We start from the raw sequence: 20,435 nt of genomic DNA on the forward strand, positions 1-20,435 counted from the left end.
AGAGTACCACATGGCTTAATTATAGAGATTGCAATGGTCTTAGCAATATGAACATTTATTAGTGATTTAAGCAAAATTGGACTTGAACACACTAGACGGATGGAGGTAGTACTAAGAAATTAAATCCTCACCTTCTCAAAAAAGAAAAAAAAAGGAAAACCAAAAAAAATTAAAACCAAAAAAATTACCCAATGGCACTTAGTGAAATGTTACATACAAATATCAATTAGGTAGAACTCACACAAAACAAAACCGCCCTAATTCAGCTTCTGCTTCTGTGAGGAAACAGTGACCTAACATGGAGGAACTCGTGAGGCAGGAACTCAAGGCAGGTACCTGCAGGCAGGAACTGACCCAGGACCATCTGTTCAGAAGGGGCATTGCCCACAGTGGGCTGGACTCTTTCACATCAATCATTAGTCCAAAAAAAAAAATGCCCCACAAACAGTTCCCACGGGTCAATCTAATGCAGGTGATTCCTCAGCTCATCTCCTCTTCCCAGTTGGCTGGTTTCTGTTGGGTCGACAAAAACTAACCAGCGCATACATGGTCAAAGCTTCGTGGCAATGGAAATGGCAGAGAGGCATGGAAAAGGGGTGTTATAAGCCCTCCAGTTCCAACTGACTTGTATATTAACTTTTATCACATTTTATTCAATAAATATAAAATATTATATTGTAAAATGAGGAACCACACACCTGTGGGTGTACCTCCCCCCAAATGATACGGACCAATAGTAAACGTATATTCCTGAGTGCCCTTAGGAAATGTAATTACCTCGAGCAGCCTAGAGTCCTCACAAGGCTTCAGAGAAGATGGCGTGAGTTGACGTAGCATGGACCACAAATATCCAACTAGACAATTTCTCATGTGGATACTTTCCTTTAGTCAATCCCAACAGCCACTCTGGACAGTAGCTTCATGAGCCTCGCTTCTCGGGGAAGGGCACTGGGTCTCAGATAGAGAAAGGGATGCCCCACCTACACACAATGCACCCCCACACACACACAACAAACACAAACATACTTGGTAGGAGGCCATCATGTTTTGTAACCTGCAAGGACCAGTGACACATTGGTGGGCTTATTTTCCAAGTATGTTTACCCCTTTGTCTATGTAATGAAGAAGAAATGGCTTAAACTGACTACCAGACAGAGGAAAGTGTGAGTCCCTAAAAGTAAATTTATTCTTGCACTACTAGGCATAAAACTTAAAGTGTTCTACATGCCGAGCAAGGACTCTACTTTTGGGCTTCACCCTCTGCCTTAAAACAAAACCAGCTTTATTAGACTGTTTGCACCTAAATTACCAACTATTATCAACTAGTTTCCTCTTATTCTGAAATTCAAAAGCAGGAAGCATCCTTGCAGCAAGCACATCTCATGGGCTTGTGGAGACAAAATTGTTCAGCACTTTGGGTGGCCTAAACCAAGATTTGATTTTTTTTTTCCTGCATGCTAATATTACTTTGATCCCGACGTTATTCTTTCTTCCATCCTACTTGCCCTATTTCCATTTATATGAGAAAATGATGGTTTTCTAGAAGGCGGGGAGTAAGCCAGCTCTCGGGCGAGGCAATGCAATGTACATAATGCAGGGACAGTGCTGGGTGTCACCCTAATCCTTTAGGGACAGGCATGAAAGCCAGCAGACAGAATTGGCCACACGGGCTTTCTTTCCCCCACAATGTCGCAGTCCATTTACTAAAGATTAGGTCTGGAAGGAGAGCAGGGCCTGCAGCTGAATGCAAAGCTCTTCTCTCTGCAAAATTATCTGTATTTCCACTAACTGGCCCCGTCGGCCTCTGTTCACGTAGCAGCATTAGGCAGTAACACCACCCTTCCCAACCGTGAACACGTTTAAGCTGCTTGAATACTATTTCTTCATCGATTCAGAACACGAGTCTCTCATCAATTTGTTTAGTCGTCTCCAGGCATTAGAATCAAAGATGGGGGACAATCTGCCTCCCAAAAAGAACAACCCCCAACGTGAGACTTTCTCCTGACTAGTTTAGCGTGTGGTCCTCGCTCGGCAGCACAACAGCTTCCCAGAGGTTCCATGTGTTTTGTTATTTAGATCTTGAGGCAATGCTGCTTTGCTGAATTATGAATGAATGGCATCGAATCAGAACATTGATTACTCCGTGACTTGATGGAGAAGTGGGGTCTCTGTGACTGAGGACAAGTCACATTGTCCTTGCTCAGTCTTTCTCAAATCCTCTTGTAAGATCGGATTTGCCCCACCTATTGCCTCTGAGGCATGAGAAGAACCTGCTTCTCCACCTCTGGCCAGTACCAGAGAAAGTTCTGTCCACAGTGGAGTGTTTGGGGATGGAGAGGGATGAAGGCATCATTTTTGCAGCTATGGCTTCCTTGGCAATAACAGTGCATCCAGACAGAAGCAAGGGAACCAGCAGCATCTTCATTTGGAGGGAGGGGTGTTACCTTTCTGCCCAAAAGCCTCCAGTGGCTTTCTGTTAACTATAATTCTTCTGATGACATGCCTGCCTTGGCTGCCTTACTACTCATTCTGCACTCAAGGCCAAATCAGTCCACAGTTCACACCGCCATGCCAATATACCATGCATTCCCACCACGACGCCATTCTCAGTGCCTGCGATGCCTCCTTGCTCTGCCCCCTGTGACCCAACTGCTTCCCCCTGAATTCTTACCAATTCTTCAACATCAATAGCCCAAGATAACTTCTCCCAGACATAACTAACTTGTTCCTCCTTTGTGTCCATGAAACTCAAGTCATGGCATGCACACCACTTCATGCCTGCTGTTCACCTTTGTTCGGGCTTCCACTGTCTACCAAGTACAAAGAAGCTAGGACTTCTAGCGAGGAGCCTTTCATGTGTTGATTTCTAGGTTAAAAAAAAAAATCAAAGGGTCTATTTTGAGAGATCTTCAGAGAAGATCAGAAGTCAACAGATTGTGTTTCAAAAGATTGTTTCTACCTTGCCATTTGTAACCTAAGATAGGTTTTCCCCATTGCATCCGTGATATGAACGAGTCGTTTGACTCTCTCCTTGACCTAACCATGTCTCCGTCCTCCTTCAAGGCACATGTGCCCACCCCAGATTCAGAGGCTTCAGTCTGAAGCAGGCACATGTCATCTGGGTTCCTCCACATTGTCCCCTGCATGTCCCTTGCTGGTGCTTATGATCCAACATTATTATAATGACAGTTCAATGTTTTGCCTCTTTCTCCCTAACTGGTAAACTGTGGATGCCAGAGCTTCTAAGGTCTCTTGTATTTCTATCAGCATCATGTGATACAGAGTGGGCACTCAGTACATTTGCATGCAGTTCCCTAGCAAGTTATAAACCTACTAAAGAAGAGGCCATATACTACTCAATCTTGTATTCCGTACTAAGTGCTGCATATGTAGTACATGAGCATCTCACAGTTATTACTATGAAGCAACTAGGCTTTGATCTAGGGACCACTGATGCCATAAAACACAGGTAAGGAAAAAAAAGAACAGTGGGTCTCGCAGAGATTCTTTTCATCCTAAGTACCCTTTCCCATTTTCAATATCAAGGCTTCAAAGGAGATGCTCGGTACATGGGAGAGCCGGGGAAACCATTGAAATTCGTGTCTTTCATTTCTCGTCTTTTAAGGCTTTTTTTTCCTTCCCCATTACTCATCATCCTCACAAATTATCTCGCTCCCTTCAGCGAAGGATGCACATTACTGAGGTTATTTTTAGAACACCCTTGTGTGCAGTATTGGCAGTTCAAAGCGCCAGAGAATCCACACAAACACACACAGGTTTTCCTGGGGCTTTTGCTCTGTCCTTGCAGCCCTTCACAGAGGGTCCCGGGTCTTTTCTCCAGACACCAGGTGAGCCACGTGAAAGGTTTAAGCCCATGCATATGTTCTCACGCCTCTCTAGTGAATTTAAGCTAAATATTTACAGAGCACAGCAAGACTTACATTAAAAGCAAAAACAGATAGCATGACAAGCAATCCCTGTGGAGGACACAGAGTGAAGCTTCGGGTCCACAATTTAAGCTTACAGCACCATCTTGGATCACGTTCTTGTCTGAATGTCTAGAGTCTACTGATGGAGGTTCCTCTTTCACACTGTCCCCACAAGCAACCATCACATGCAGAGCTATCCAGGAGGCTGCAATTTTCAGACCATCCAGCCGTGGTCCCTGGTGTCCAGGCGTTGAGGGAAGCAGGAGAGAGCGTGGTGCGCAATGATGAGAAGGCAGACTCCTTGACCTTATCCTTTGGGAAGTGAGTCACCACTGCAGTTTGGAGGGTAGGAGCACACGGCAGGAAGCATGATGGGAAACACTAAGAATGGCTTTCTCCAGGCTCTCGAGTGATCTTTCCTTTCTGCTTGCATCTCTAAAATATGACAGCTAGAGAGCTAGAAGTCTTAGTTTAAGAACTATACTGTTCAAGGAGGGCTGGCTAGAGTTTCCTACTGCTTTGATAAATTACTGTCTTTCTGTGTCCCTCAAATCACCAGGATTCAACTGAACTCTACAATGATAACAGTTTTCTTTATCTGTGCCTGGTATGGTAGCTACTTGTGCATGTGGCCGCTAAGCACATTGTATGTAGTTGGTATGACTAGAAAACTGGATATTGCATTTAGTTCATTTTAACTCACTTCAAAAGGCAGAAGAAGACAATGCCTACCGTATGGGACAGCACAGTCCTAGTGCTGAGGTGGTAAAACGTTACACTCAAGGCAAAGTAAGTCTTTTTCCCATTAAATTGATGACGTTTTGTTGCTGTGATAACTGATCATCCTTGGTAACCTATGAAGCGTTTATTCTCCCTAGGGTTCCACGGAGGGGAACAGGCAGGACAGTTGCAAGGCAGATCAGAAAGCTGAAAGAACATATCTTCAACAGCAATGAGGTGAGATGGGGATGCTGGGGAGCACAAACAGGAAGTGGGGAGAAGCTATGAACGCTCCAAGTCTTCCTCCACCAAGGCTGTACCACCTCCCAAACAGCTCCACCCATTGGGGATCAAGTATTTAAAATCCTGAGCCTACAAGGGAGCATTTCTCATTCAAAAACATCACAGCCATCAGTTTCAGGTTTAACCCAGTACAGCCGACATTCTTTATCCGCTCGCTGTCAGCTTACTAAAGCAGTGGTTCTCAACCTTCCCAAAGCGGTGACCCTTTAATCCAGTTCCTCCTGCTGTGTTGACCCCCACCTCTAACATTATTTTTGCCGCTACTTTATAACTGTAATTTTAGTATTGTTATAAATCCTAACGTAAATATTCTTGGAGACAGAGGTTTTCCAAAGGGGTCATGACCCATGGGTTGAAAACTGCTATTCTCAAAGAAGTTTCGCCAGAATTGAGTGAGTTTAACTGCTCAGTGACTTAAAAGCAAACTTTAGAAGTGGGAAACAGAGGCTTCCACCCAGCCCTGGCACTAGCATAAACAGGAGGACAGTGGCAGCCATAGTATGAGAAACAGAGATGATAGCAAATGGTTCTTAAGGAAGAGTCTTCCCCTTCTTATTAGAGAGAGGAGAAGGTGGAGGAGATGAGGAGAGAGGGCCAGACAGACAGAGGGATGGACCTCAAACATTCTACAAGTGTCTGACATACATGTAAATCATGCTACGTAAGCATTCAGCCACACGGAAACGACAGGTATTAAGGAAAACTGCTGCAACCTAAGCGAAACTTGGGGAACGCACCAGCAGTTAGCTGAGTCTGTGGCCGGGTAGCACGGCTTGAGAATGGGTTTTACAGCAACCGGCCTGCACCCGTGCTAACCCATAGCTACAACCCACGGCCACGCTGAGAGAATCAAGCTCTTACTATGCACCTGCAAGGAACAGGCTGTATCACAGGGGGCCACCAAGAGCAGAAACATCTGGAGGTGAAAATCCCGAGTGTTCCTTGTGTGACTCTGTCCACTTTCAATGTGAACAAGCGCCCTTATACATGCTAGCGATACCCTGGGTTAGACCACTTTCTTGGTTTGGTTCTCCATTTTTATGAAGGAAACGACGGCTAACCCAAACCGTTGTCGAATCAAAGACAACCACAAAAGTACAGGGTAATACAACCGGGTAGGGATGACAATGGAGATGATTCGGTGTAGAGAAAGGAGAGCTACAGAGAGAGACAGCCTCTGGCTTTAAATATGTGAAGGCACAACATGTAGCAATGCAGGAAGCAGTCATCTGTAATGTCCCCCCCAAAGGGAAAGCATGATCACCAGGGGTTAAAATAAAAAAACAAAAGACCAGCTGGGAACACAAGCGGAAACAATACAGGACGGAGTAAACGGGTCTCTGGCTGACCGGGAAGTGGAAGCTCTTTGACTTGAAAGGAATTATGTTGCCTCCATAAAACTCAGTTTGTTTCTATTTGAAATATAAAGACAACCGGCAGAGAAATTTCTGGCAGGTAAGTAAGAAAACAATAAAAATCATGAGGCCAAAAGGCTAGAGAGGTGACTAAGCAGTAAGATGGCTTACTGCTCTTCAGGTGGACTCCAGTTCAGTCCCCAGCACCCATGCAAAGTGGTTCGCCAATGACTCTGGCCCCAATGGATTCAGCGCCCTCTTCGAACCCTCTTCTGGCCTCCGTGGGCACCTGCATCCACACGCACACAGACACACATACATACAAATCCGTTTAAATCAAAACAAAACTTTTTAATGGAGAAAACAGCTGATTTCCATTAGATGGTCCCTAAAAGACAATACATTTTTTTAAAAAAATATTTATTTATTTATTACATATACAATATTCTGTCTGTGTGTATGTCTGCAAGCCAGAAGAGGGCACCAGACCTTATTACAGATGGCTGTGAGCCACCATGTGGTTGCCGGGAACTGAACTCAGGACCTTTGGAAGAGCAGGCAATGCTCTTAACCACTGAGCCATCTCTCCAGCCCAAGACAATACATTTTTTGCTCTGCTAATAAAAACTCTATCAACCAGACCTAACCACTAGGGTGGGTATCTCCTTAGCACAGCTCTCTGGCATGGAAGACACCCACTAGGACAGGCTGAAGGACCACACCATGGCACTTAGTTGTTTCCATTTTTAATTCTTTAGTTCTAAGCAAGAAAACACAGCTGTCGTTAACGGAGTCAACAGGGACTCAGTAAAGGGGCTGGTGATCTGTGCTGAGCATAAAATGAGGGTTAGGAGCGACAGGTATTGTCCCCCAATGTGTCGCTGATAGACACAGACAATCTGGCAGGTGAGCCCCACTCAAAGGCAAGCCCGAGTCTTAGGCACGCCCTAAGTGGGCATCAGTGGTGAGGGTGAGCCTTCCAACCCCATCACCCAATAGCTTCCAGAGATCACATCAGTATCCCTGGTGAGGACCAGGCACCTTGACAGTCAGCCTCACAAGTAGCGCAGTGTGCAACAAAACAGAGCTAATTCCCTAAAGAAAGATCAGAATTTCTGTATTTCTACAGTTACACAGGTGTGAGGAAGAGTCGTGCTGAAGGGCACTAGCTGGGATATTCTGGGATTCCGATCCTGGCTTCATCGCTTGCTGGCTGATGTGTTATTTCACTATCTTGTGCCTCAGTTTCCTGCTCTGTACAGCTATAGAGAGTAGAAGTGTCTCTCTCCCTCATAAAAAAAAAATGCTATAAGAATGAAGTAAAATTAGCAAGGTGCCTTACTTAGCACACAGCAGGACTCAGCTGATGTTACTAGTACAGCGCTGAGGAGCCAAGGGCAGATGATTGAGCACCTACCAGAGACACATCTCAGGACACCTGGGTCCATCTTCCAGGGGGTTCGGTACCAGGTGGGAGTCACTGATCTTCACCATCCCCTTTTCCTCAGCACTGCTTGATGGAGTCCTCTCACAGCCAATGGGTTTCTATGACCAGAGCTGCCTCTCCAAAGCTCTGCCAAATGATTGTGAAGAAGCACAGGAAGCAACCTGCCAGCAGCATCCACTGCTGGAGAGATGGCAGTAACCGTTTACCATTTGTGAATTCGTCCATGTACTGCCACTTCCGGACACTGCTTCTAGTTCCTTGAAGAGACGCTCCACCTTAAATAGGAGGGGCAGCTTACTGGAAGTTGAGGGCAGTTTCTAAGCATCCCAGCTACTCTAGAAAGAGGCATTTTCTCTCAGGTGACAGCGGGGGTGGGGCAGTCTTGGAAAGCAAAAAGTGTGATGACTCCCGCAACTAGTAGGGAACAGCCGTGCCTTCTAGCCATGCCTAGAAGGAAGTTACAGGCCTTCCTTTGAACTTATGCTCTCTCTCCTGGTAAAACTGGACGCCGTGGCTTATGCTAGCCTCTGTATAGTGTTTTATTTCTTGCCAAAAGCCTTCAGTTGCAGAAAATATCAACACAATGAAATCATGGCCACAATCCTCCTTCTTGGTGGCCACCAAACCAAATTCTGTTCTAGACCAAGTTACTTCCAACACGGTAAACTCTCCAGAATATCCCTTCGAGATAGCACCTCTCCGATGACATAAAATATGGCCTCGAAACACACCCGCATCTCAGCTCTCTTTCCTGGAGAGGACGCCACGTCCTTAAAGCTGCCTGCAGTTAGCCATGAACAGAAGGTGGGAGTCTGGCCAGGAGGGGAGCAGCGGCACTGAATTTTCCCCATACACTCCACAAGAAAGTTGAGGTGGTACTTTCTCCCCTACCGTCACCGAGCAGGCAGAGCATGTGCTCCGTGGAGACCTGAAATGCGGCTGCTACAAAAAAACGACATTTGCTAGTCTCGGAAAACCTATGTCATTACTTGAACTGGATCTCCCTTACAATGAAATGGCTGCTGCTTAGCAACTAATGCAAAGGAAGAGCCCAACTATCTCCCTCCCTCCCCACCCCTTCTCATTTTCTCCCCTTTCCTAGTAAGAGTCGTATTAAACGGAGACCAGGGAAGGGTAATGGGATGGCAATGAGGTCATCCTTGCTGTCGATGCCATATGGATTTGGTGGGTGCCAGTTGGTAATTGATTCCCATCTCTGGTCACTGTGATTAATAACAGAGATAAATTCAAGTAAATAAAATTAACAAGAGGGTAATGTTGCTTGCTATCTTTCCACGGAGTCGCTTGAGGAAACGGCGCCGGAAAGAAAAAGAAAGCGGGGCCCGAGATTCAAACTCCAACGTGGATCCGGCCAGTGTCGCGCACGGGTGCGGGGTGCGTGGCTGTAAGGAAGTCACTGAGCTATTGGGGCTGTGTTTCTTTCAGTGTACACTGACGGCGGAAACCACACAGGGAGCCTCGGATTGTTTTGCAGTTAAAATGAGATCACTGGTGTGAAAGGGACTTACTGACGCTAAGCCTGAAATGCAGCACACACATTTTTATTATTATTAAGTAACCTAAATTTAGTTGGTATTAACAGTTAAAGAAATCTCCAGAAATTGGTCTCAAGAGAAAATCCCCTGGATTCCGTTGTAAAGTAGTCTTGTACCAGCTCATGGAAAGCTTCTGTTTTAATCTTTAAATAGCGTCAACATTTATTTTCCCAAGACATTCTGAAGGTTTCTTTAAAGGTGGAAATGACTCGGGGTTTTATGACGACAGGCTGCTTTGGACGCTTCTAGGGTCTATAAGTGCACACATAGACATACTTACAAACTCTGAAGAGCACTCTGTGGGAAAGCTAATGTGAATACTCTCAGCCTGGTTAAAGAAGAAAGATCCACCTCTTCTAAGGATATACTTCTGATCATCGAACGGCGGGAATTACCAGTCCAGCCCCGAGACATGCTCATACATTCATTAGTCCTAACTTCTTCACTGGACCCCAACCCAGGACTATCCCCACCTTCCTTCGACTTCCACTCTGATTACAATTCATGAGGTCTTGCCCTGCAGGTAGAATTTAACAGGACCAGTGCCAGGCTCTAATCCCTACAATCATTTTCGAATCCCAGGAAACTAGATTTACCTTCTCCACTCCCAGTGAATGGAAAGTTCACATTGTTTTAAAGGCGAAAGCATGAAAAGCTCAGTCTTGTCCTCCCTACAGCTGGAAGTGGCCTGTATGCACCCAGCCCCGAGTCTCATGCTGGGGCACAAGACAAACAGGCTTATGGACTCTGGGTAAGGTCTTTCTCTGAGCCCTGGGCGAGGCCTGTCTGGGCCCGCTGAAATGGAATGCATGCAACACACACCGCCAGGGAGTTTGGTCTCATAAGATACTGCATTGTGAAAATCTGACTCTTTGCACACCAAAAATGGGAAAGAGTGGAAGCGTAACCGGAATGAGAGGCTGCAGTTGGGAAGCAGTGTGAGGCGAGAAGTAGAAAAGTATGTAAATAGAAACACGGATCTTAGCCTGCCACTCTAACCAGCTGCATGGCCTTGGGAAAACTGCCGACACTGCAAACTTCCACGTCCTGATCAATACGGTGGACGTAGTACTAGCCCTTGCCTGATCACAGGCTCAGCGAAATGCTGTACACTGAATGTTTTGCAGCTCCCGAGTAAAACTGGGGTTAGTCACTTCTCACAGGTGGGGAGATACATAGGTCTTTGTTGCCTTGGGAATGGTTCAGACGACAAAAATAGTGACGCCTGTGACTTCCTAAGACGTTGTGAGGAAATGGAAGGTGGGCTGAAGGTCTGTGCTTACTCCCTACCCCCAGAAAACCCACACGGTCACGACTATGTCACTTCAGTCCCACGGCACCCATAACATACACATAAAGCCCTAACTAATTGTTCCGTGGAGGTCTAACATCTCCTTCATATGCTGACATCCTAACCCCCAAAGGGATAAGTGGGGAAGAGGGAATTAGGTCGTGGACAGTGACGCTCTCTCATCAGTGAGATTGGCAGCCTTCTAGGGAGAGGCTCATCTCATTTGGACTCTCTACTCTCAGCCTCGTGCGAACACCGGAAGATCACAGCCATAGGCAACCCAGATGAAAACTCTCCCCAGAACCTGGCCATCCAGGTATCCGGGTTTCAGACGTGAGACTCTAGCGCTATGCCGTTTACAAGCCATTTCGGACTGCAGGTGACCGAGAAAGCCACATGGCCCCCACAGTTTTCTCCTTCCTTCAAACCTCAAATGCTCGGGATTGCATTTCAAGTAGAAAGAGACAAGAGTATGCCACCGCTCAGCCTCTACAAGGACAAGGGGTCAATTTAAAAGGGAGAATCTATTTTTAATCAAGCTTTTCCATCAAAAAACCTCTACAGGGAATGCTCTCCGTCTGAGTGGCTTGCCTCAAAACCGGCCACACACAATGATTAAATCTCCAGTCCTTTTGGCCTGAGAAATGTTCCAGAAGTTTTCCTCAAAATGATACATGAAACCCCTTTTAAAAACTGCGTCCACGTAAGCTCGTATAAAGCTCCTCTTGTCTCTAAACAAATTGCCTTCCAGGTTTGGCTTTTTTTAAAAAAAAAAAAAGAATGATTTTTTTTTTACAAGCAGCTGGGGAGATGATTCAATCTGTAAATACTTTTGTGCAAAGATGAGGACTTGAATTCAGATCCCCGACACCCATGTAAATGTCAGGTTGGCCTGGCAGGTTGCTTATGTTCCCAGTGCTCAGAATACAGAGGCAGGAGGTTACAAGAGCAAGCTGGCAGCGGACCAGCTGAACCAGTGGACTCTGGACTCAAGTGAGAGGCAAGACCTCAATATGCACAGTGGAGAGACTCCTGACATCAAGGCCTATGCATCCATGTGGACACGCACCAGCACGCACTCACACATGAACACGCATATACCCACATCACACATACATACGAAAAATAATAATAACTTTCCCAGAGCTCTGACACATCTCACACATGTACACTTTAGTAAAAGTAGCCCCTTTAAAGAATCTGCTTTCTATTTCCCACAAATCTACGAATTTACGAAAGTAGCCATCTGCCTTATCTTTGTGTCCGGAGGAAAATACATCACCCATACACACCCCAACATTTATATCGGTCTTGAGCTGGTTTTATGTACTCAACAATAAAACCATATAAAGTTCTTTCACAAATAATTCTGTTCTTTGGCCTGGTTGAGCTGCCCAGTAAGAGGGAGCAACATTCTAATCCATTCTGGAAGTACACTATTAGAAATCAACAGAAATTTTACATTGCCATGAATGCCCAACCAACCCTGTAGGTTTTCACATCTTAATGGATGTCTACCTCATTTTCATATTATCTGAATCATTTTACTGACAGTCACTGATATGGTGTTGAATATTTGAAAGAATAATGCATTTTCCTGCTATGTCACTGAACTTCCATGTAGAAGACACCATCTTTGCTAGCACACCTATGTCATCTGCCTTGAGGGGGCCAGAAATGTGTCAGCTCATTTAAACTGGAAATAGCCCTACAGGGTGAGTACTACTGTAGTGAATATTTCACAGACAGGGAAACTAAGGCACACTGAGGCCATAAGGGACTTGTAGAACAGCACACAGTGAGTAGGCAGAAGTCACTATTTGGGCCTCGATGGTAAGGCTCAGAACCAGGGCTCTTAAGCTCACTCCAAGAGGAGTCAACAAGGTAAAAGAGAGTATCACACTTTAAAGTTTGGGTGTTGCCCCCATACCCAACAAAAACCAGATTTTGAGTGTAGCAAAACCAGAATCAGTTCTACCAGACACTTATTTGTGAGTCTAAAAATGTAAAGGCAAATCTCATGGAGCTTTGATCCAAGAACCATGAAATTCCTTTTAAACAATAGTGCTCTTGGCCCATTCCAAAGTTCACAAAACTCGGAACTAGAAAGAGTATCAGCATTTACCTTCTAAGACCTTTCACTATGGCTGTCCTTTCCTTCAGCCAGTGTGCATACATCTGACACAATGACTTACGTTTCTCTAGAAGAGTCCAAGCTGGGTTCAGACCACACCTCTTTGAATACTAGGGGTGTTGGCAAACTCACAAGTCATTCTCTCGTGCTGTGTAGGATACACGAATATGAAAAGTAGCTGTCACTCTTTTGAAGAGTTGGTTATTAAACAAATTATAAACAAAGCAGAAATCAGACTCACAGAGTGAATGAGGTAAAGCACTCTTCAAATAAACTTACACACACGCGCACGTGCATGCACACACACACATCATTCAGATGGGTCTAAAGAAAAGATATGTGAAGTAACACATAGCCTCAGTTGTTGGAGTGGTCAGACAGAGTAGACGGCAGTTAGGACCGACCCCAGGAATGCTGGGTTAAAAGTTCTACTCACAGGAAGAAATATGGACAGAAAATTCCCTGGGGAGAAAATCAATGCCGCCCCATGGAAAGGGATGAGACAGACAGAAAGCGAACCAGAGAGCTAATTAGTGCTGCTCAGAAGGCAAATTAAGCCCTTTTCTCTGACAAGCTGCAAATAGATGGGTAAGGAAGAGCTTCTGCCGCCCTCCTCCGGCCTCCAACAGCTGGCTAGATGGCTGGAGCAGGTACTCCAAGACGAAGTTGTAAACAGAAACACGGCTCTGGGCTGCTGAGTAGAGTGTACGTGAGAAAAAGGCAGGCGCTAGGAACATGATATTTACAATGGACCCCAAAGAGGCAAGAGCGGCTGCTTGTCTAAAGTTGATGATTACGTTTATTGACTCAATAAATATCTCTCTTCTACCTACTGATCAAGAAGAACAAGATTCTTTGAGGCAGTTCACCCAGATGAGTGCCACACAAGAGTGCCACGTAGCCCCCTTAATCTCCAAGCCTCCAAGGCAGAAGTCACTGTGGCACCATTTTACGGATGCCTATGCATCAAAGAGGACATACGATTTGTCCACCACCACCTGGAAGACGCCAGGTTCCAACTCCAGTTTATTTTCAGATCGGGAAATCATGGCTGACTCCTAACAGAGCTATCTGAAGGAACCCCACTGAGGTCCACCTGAGCGCGGACCCTCAATGTTACCACCTTCTGAGGAGTTTGCTGGCACACAAGCCCAAGAGACACTGTGATTGCACTGTGCTCAAACAGACCTAGCTTGGGATTTCATTTCTTTAAGCTCTCCCATTGCACTGGCTTGCTGTGGCTGGCAATTGCTTCAGCCAGCTCAAACAATTAGAAATTACTCTGTTTTATGATTATTTTATGCATGTTCTATCTTCTCCTGGGATCCATCCGAAGAAGGACTACATGCCGCCACTGAATGCAGCAACTATCACAAGATGGGAATTCAGATGAAATCATTAGTGTCCACAGGACCAGTGTGATCAATGCAAACACAAGCTGGAAAACAAACGTCCAGCCCAAAGCTAACTGTGGTGTCTCCAGATGCCTCTGGTCTCACAGGGGTGTCCGCCCCAAGTATGCCTTGAGGTGACAGAGAAACATGCACCCCAGATCCCAGTCCAGAAGAACGGAGAGGTGTAGTAACCAGGTTGGCCCTCCCTGGGAGTCCTCATTTTCTCAGACTAGAAAACAGAATGTTGGAAAGAGCTAGCTCTCCTCTAATTTAATTTGGCCCCATGAGGCAATACCGCTGTTGCCACAACAGAATTGAACACCAGCAAAGTGCTGTTCCGCGTCTCCAACCCCTAGCTTCATGAGGCTCAGTGTGAGAACTCTCCTGTGCAAAAGGAAAAAAAAGAATCAAATCCAACCTCGCAAAGATCAGAGTCAGCAATCGTGCCCTAGACAGCAGCTAGTTGGAAGTCGAACCTGGTATGCGTCCCGAGGGAGGAAGTCAATACTTGGTGGAACCTAAATAACAAGGAACTGCTCTGTCTCACCCACAAGTCTTTATCGAACTAATGCATGAAATAGCAATGATGTTTAAAACTGGTTTTGTAAAGAAAGCCCTGATATTCAGGAGAAGACAATGTTCTCCGTATGCTACTAACTCCAGATCACCGCAAAGTCGTGCCATGCCGTCTTGTTTAGCTTCCAACTCCTCAGCTGTCCCTTGATAATGCAATCCTATTCCAAAGAACAGAGCACAACACTGTCTGATTATACCACTATAGACTCAAATAACCATAGACTGAAAATATTTGAAAAAAAAATAGAAAGAAAACTCATCATTTCTGAACAAAGCAGGCCATACTGTCATCACTGCTTTTATAATAGTATCTGACAACTATTTAGATGGTATTAACATTGTATTGGTTATTTTAAATAATGGAATGATTTAAGGGTTATGAAAAAGTGCAAATAGGTTATAGGCAAATGGGATGCTGTTTTACTGAAGAGGCTTGAGTGTCGGCAGATTTTCATATCTGCCCAGTAGTCCTGGGCCTGATCCTCCACGGTCACCAACAGACAACTATGTTTCATCACGGTCAAGGAATGACTTTCCTTTCTGCTAGCTGTCAACTCTAAGAAGGTGCATGTTCCTTGTCATAGCTTCTATATTATATTAGAAACTTCAGCTGTGACCACCACGGCTTTCAACTGAAGAAACTGTAAGCCCGTGCATGGAGATCTCATAAGTAATGGTAACTGTCAAGGACTCCTTAACGAGCTAACTTGTACTTTCTCTTTCACTGTGTGTCGCCCAAAGAGGAAAGGGGGCAGCTTTGCAATAACCCTCTCTGCACCTACACAGCACCTGCAGAAATTATTTTAAAAGTGCATAAACTTCTAACACGGGTGTCTTCATGGAGATAGCAGGTGTCTCGGAGGTGGTTTTGTTCTCCGAGGTAAAACCAAACAATTTGCTGGGGATCATGATTTATATTCATTTCCAGGGCTGAACTAGTAGAGGGTTTCTTCCAGCACTAGGCCATAGAGACCAAGGCAAAGCATCTCAGCCCAAAGAATGCAAGATATAGGAGGTGCAGGGAAAGCTGGGTAGGGTGGGGCATGCCTTTAACCCCAGCACTCAGGTGGACCTCTGAGTCTGAGACCACCCTGGTCTACATAGTTGTACATAGTGAGTTCCAAGACATTCAAAGCTACACAGAGAGATCCAGTCTTAATTTTAAAAAAAGAAAAGAAAAAGAGAAAGCGGGTAGACCTACAGTTTGCAGGTGGGATGAAAAGTCAGCACACACCACACACACACACACACACTCATCCACACATGAAGAGTTCAGACCTAAGACCGATGCTCAAGGAACCAACTAGAAAGATGTAGCTTGGACAGAAAGTCCTTTAGAGTCAGATTTGCTTCCAGTCAAGCCCCGTGCTTCAGGTTCATTATCTACAACACCAGAAAGCCAAAAACCATGAAGCTCAAACAAGATGCAATATACATGTCTGGGAAGAAGGCTCAATCAATAAAGCTCTCGTCCTGCCGGCCTGAGGAATAAAGTTCAGGTCTACGATCAGCTTAAAAGCTGAGTTGGTATGGTGGCCACCTGTAATCCCAGAGCTTGGGAGTCAGAGACAAGGTATTTCTTCCCAGACCAAGCTGGCTAGTTAGACTGGTCAGACTCTGACAGCGCCAAGTTCAGTGAGAGATCCTGCCTCAAAAAATAAAGTGGAGAGAGCCTTAAAAATGACAGTGTCAACTTCAGCCCTCCACATGCACCTGCACACACACGCCCACACTCATGTGCACGCACACACATGTTCACATGGACATGCACACCTACACACATGTTCCCACACCCACACTTACACACAGGCGCACACAAAAAGGATACAGTATGCTTTAATACTTCCCACCGTGCCTGACAAAGAGACTGTAGTAAGTATCAGCTACCTTCTCTCTCTCTCTCTCTCCTTCCCTGTGTCTTTCTGAGTTTTTCCCCCTTTCTGTTTTACTGACTTAAAATACAGCAGTTCTAAAAACGAGTTCCTACATATTATATAGTCATTTACACATATGTATCTGTTGCAGCACCATAATTTGCAAAGAAAAAGGAAGTAGTAATTTGAACAGAAAAGAGCCGGATCACTTGCACTGCCTGCTCAAACCTTTAGCTTTACAGTCTATGGGGACTATGTGCTTTTGGGGTGCAGATTCTGAAATAAAAGGAAAATTCTCATGGGAAAAATCATTCCCCCCCCCAAAAGAGCAGCCAACAAAGAAAGGATAATGAGGGGAAGTCTAGGGGTATATAAAGGAGTTTATTTTACTTAACAAAGTAAAAGTCAGCAAAATGAATAATCTGCCTCCAGAAATGGTTATTTAAAGGCTTTTTGTAAAGGGCTCTGGTTCCTAAAAAGACAGGAGTCACTGCATATGCCCACCCACTCTTCATTTATTTTTAAACTCTAGCTTATATGTTCCTTAGCAACAAGAGGAACAGATGAGACCCTCCCTACACACACACACACACACACACACACACACACTCCTCCAAAGCCCCCTTCTTTCACACCAACTTTCACTCTACAAATGTTCGTGTTCTTCAAGACATTTCCACCTGCTTGACAATCTCCACTTCAGCACCTCAAATGATCCCCTTACATGGAAGCTCTACCTCCCACTCAGATACACACTTCTGCAGAGACTCCGTTCCCTAGGGCCTTGCTGACTCCTCTCCCTTAACTCCTACCAGTCCCCATCCTAAGCTGTGCCCAGAATCCTCAGGATCACGTGGAGGCAGTAGGGGACCCCCTGAGGAGCCAACACCCAACTCCAGATCATCTTTACGGATTTCTCATCAGCCTTTCATTAGAACCATCACGTCCAGCTCCATCTCTGAGTCCAGCAAGGAGGGCCACGCTGGCAAACAGATAGACCATTTCCTCTGACCCTAAGGATAAATAAACAGCAGTGACCCAAACACAGAGATTACTCAGGATAAACACATGCCAGGTGAGATCACTACTCGCTGCCCTTCTTGCCTTGGAGGCTATCTCCTTGGTTTGGCTGGACAGTTTATGAGATCAAGGGTCAATTATTGCATCTTTGAGACAGTAACTCTCAGGTGGTGATGTGTAAGCATTCCCCGTAGGAGTGTGGCAACCGTCCTCACCCACAGAGGAGAGGCTGCACACCTGAGGTGCTGTGTGTGCCAAGTGTCACTGCCCTGGAAACGGTGAGGCTTCATTTAAAAGGAAATAGCATCCGATAAATGAAACCCACCAGTGTGGGCTTCAAGACAGGCCAGTATCATGTGCTATTCCTCTCTGACTGCAGTTCACACGTCTGTGTTTGTGTGTGTACACACGTCCACGTGCCTGTGGGAACATGCCAGCCAAAGAACTGCAGCCCCAACAGTATGTTTTTCCAAGAGAGAGGCTCAGAGAATGACCCCTGCCAAGAGGCAAGCTGAGGAGATTTCCCTTGCAAATTCTGGCTTCACAGCCCTACCCAATAAGGAGTCTCATGAATACCAATAACCCAGGAGCCTCTCTTAGCCCAGAAGCCAGACCCACAATGTACTTCACATAATAACATCCCCCCCCCAGCAACTTACAGTTCCTAAACTAGGCTGAATATAGTCCCTGTTCCCCTAAGAGCCAGACAGACCGTCATAAGTAGAGCTGCCCGTGTCCTAGCATCCTTCCCTAGAGCTACCCCACTCCCCACCACCTGCCTATTTTTAGAAGCTGAAAATATAAAAAGAAAGATCCATTTGGATCTGGCCTGTGTGAGTAACTAAGAGAACAACTCAGGTGGGAAACCCCCTCTGTGTGGAGAAGGGAATGCAAGCGATGGATGCAGCGGCAACCACCTGGTGAGGAAGACCATTTAGGAGAGAGCAGAAACCCTGGTGCCAGGGCCTCCGGTCCAGGCAGTGCCTGTGGGGATCCCAATGATTCACACACCTGCCCCCATAAACAGAGCACACCCTCGCAACCCACACACCTCTGTCATCTGCTTTTGCTTACATAACAGTACATGGTGTGACAGGCTTGATACTTTAGGTGGTTTTTCTAAAAGGGACCTGCTAACCCAAAAGGAAGCCGGCTACATGGATGCCTTCCCCGACCCCTTTTCAAGTATTCCTCTGAGACCCAGCAAGTACAATCCTTCGTAAATCTATGCTATGATGTTTGCTAAACTTTGAAAAAGGGCATTAGCGAGGGTGGTCCCGACACCTTCTCTCTCGCCTGGGAATAGGAGAGGAGGGTAGGGAAGCTCACTTTGGTTCAAATCCTGACACCGTCTGGGCTTCTTTAAACATAATCGGGTGGACGTTTCATCCTCCACTGTTCTGGTGTTACAAACACATCCATCCTCAGGGGCCGGCACAGTCTCTTCTCACCCTCACGCATAGCTTGGGAGTAGGCTGCCCATATCATCTGCTGGGCACACCGAGAGAGGGAGAGAACACATGGGCACATAATGCCAATACCTACTGACATACCTCCGAGACCCGCTTCTCACTGGTCCTTAATGGGATTTCAAGATAAGAACTTCCATAAGGATTTCTCTTCTGTATAGGGTTGTTCTTTCCTGCCTGTCAGAGCGGATCTCGGCTATCCAGTTAGTGCCCAAGGCTCACCCAGGGAACTCTGAAAGGCAGGGGGAGTGCTGGAAATGACACCAGCCCAGCGTAGGGGCAACTTGGACGACTTTTCTTTAAGCTGGGCATGTCTGGGTCTGCACCCACTACCCTGCACTCACAGACGCGGTTGAAATCTTGTTCTGACCTTAGCGTTCTCTCCTGTTACAAATGCCACCCCTCCTTGGTGTGGCAGGGACAAGCTGGGGGTATCCCGCTTCTTCCCTCCAGCTCAGTATTAAAGAATGAGACCAGAACAACACATATCCCCAGGAGAGAGAAGCAGGGGAGAGACAGACTGACAGAGATTCGGAAACAGAAAGAGGGAGGGAGAGAGGCAGGGACACAGAGAGAGTTGAGGAGAGAGAAAGAGCTGTAGATACAGCCCTAACTCCACAAAGTACCTCTCTGGAGCAAGAGCAAGTGTCCCCCCTCCCTGGGCGGCACCTGTCTTGCTGGCTCCCGCGCCTACCTGTAAGAGACCTGCTTCCGGAAAGTTAAGTCCCTCAGCTTCTCCTCCAGTGCCTCTTCCTTCTCCTTCTGTCCGGCGGCCGCGGGCTCCTCCAGGGCGGCAGCAGCCGCTGCCCCTGCACCCCGCGGGTCCACGCCGCCCTCGGCGCCTAGGCAGCAGCTCCCGGCGCCGCTTCCGCTGCTGCTGCTGCCGCCCGTCGCCCCTTTCTCCTCTCCCGCCGAGGAGCTGGGGTTCATGGCGACCGCTCCGGCGGCCGCGGAGGAAGCCAAGGCGGTGCCGCTGCAAAGGCCGGGCGGGCTGAGGGAGCTGGAGGCGGCGGGAGCGCGGGCAGGTCCGCGCGCCGCTGGCAGGGGCAGCAAATGGCAGCCCCTTCCCGCAGCATCCATCCGCGGCTGCACCGCACCGGGGCATTGTGGGAAACTCCGTGCCTCCACTCCCCCCTCCCCAACCAATCAGAGGCCACCTCTCTCCGCCTACCCTCGGCCTCGCCCGACTAGCCGGCTCCCTCCAATTCTCCCACCCTCTTTTCTTTTTTCTAAATCCAGAGCAAAAGCCGCAGCTGAACTTGAACTCTGCCTGCAGGCAGTGAACCGCAATGGAGCAGAGAGGGGAAGCTATAGGGAGCTGCTGGGCTTGGGACGCTGGGGACGAATACTGTCCATTAGGAAAGGAG

The 20,435-nt window shown here is 46.7% G+C and overlaps 1 protein-coding gene across 6 annotated transcripts in view; it reads right to left on the bottom strand.

The window, feature by feature from the left end:
- The window catches only part of Dgki (diacylglycerol kinase iota), a 455,950-nt gene extending 435,802 nt beyond the window's left edge, over nucleotides 1–20,148 (bottom strand). For 3 of the 6 annotated variants that reach the window (XM_085683757.2, XM_085683755.2, XM_085683753.2), the window contains exon 1: nucleotides 19,763–20,148. In XM_085683757.2, the coding sequence (XP_085539883.1) occupies nucleotides 19,763–20,148 (386 nt within the window). The remainder of the gene's footprint in view (nucleotides 1–19,762) is intronic. The other 3 variants (XM_085683756.2, XM_085683758.2, XM_085683759.2) reach the window with 2 other exon arrangements.
- Nucleotides 20,149–20,435: the final 287 nt, after the last annotated feature.

The sequence above is a fragment of the Myodes glareolus genome, chromosome 25, assembly GCF_982192425.1.
Source record: "Myodes glareolus chromosome 25, mMyoGla1.1, whole genome shotgun sequence".
NCBI classification, from domain to species: Eukaryota; Metazoa; Chordata; class Mammalia; order Rodentia; family Cricetidae; genus Myodes; species Myodes glareolus.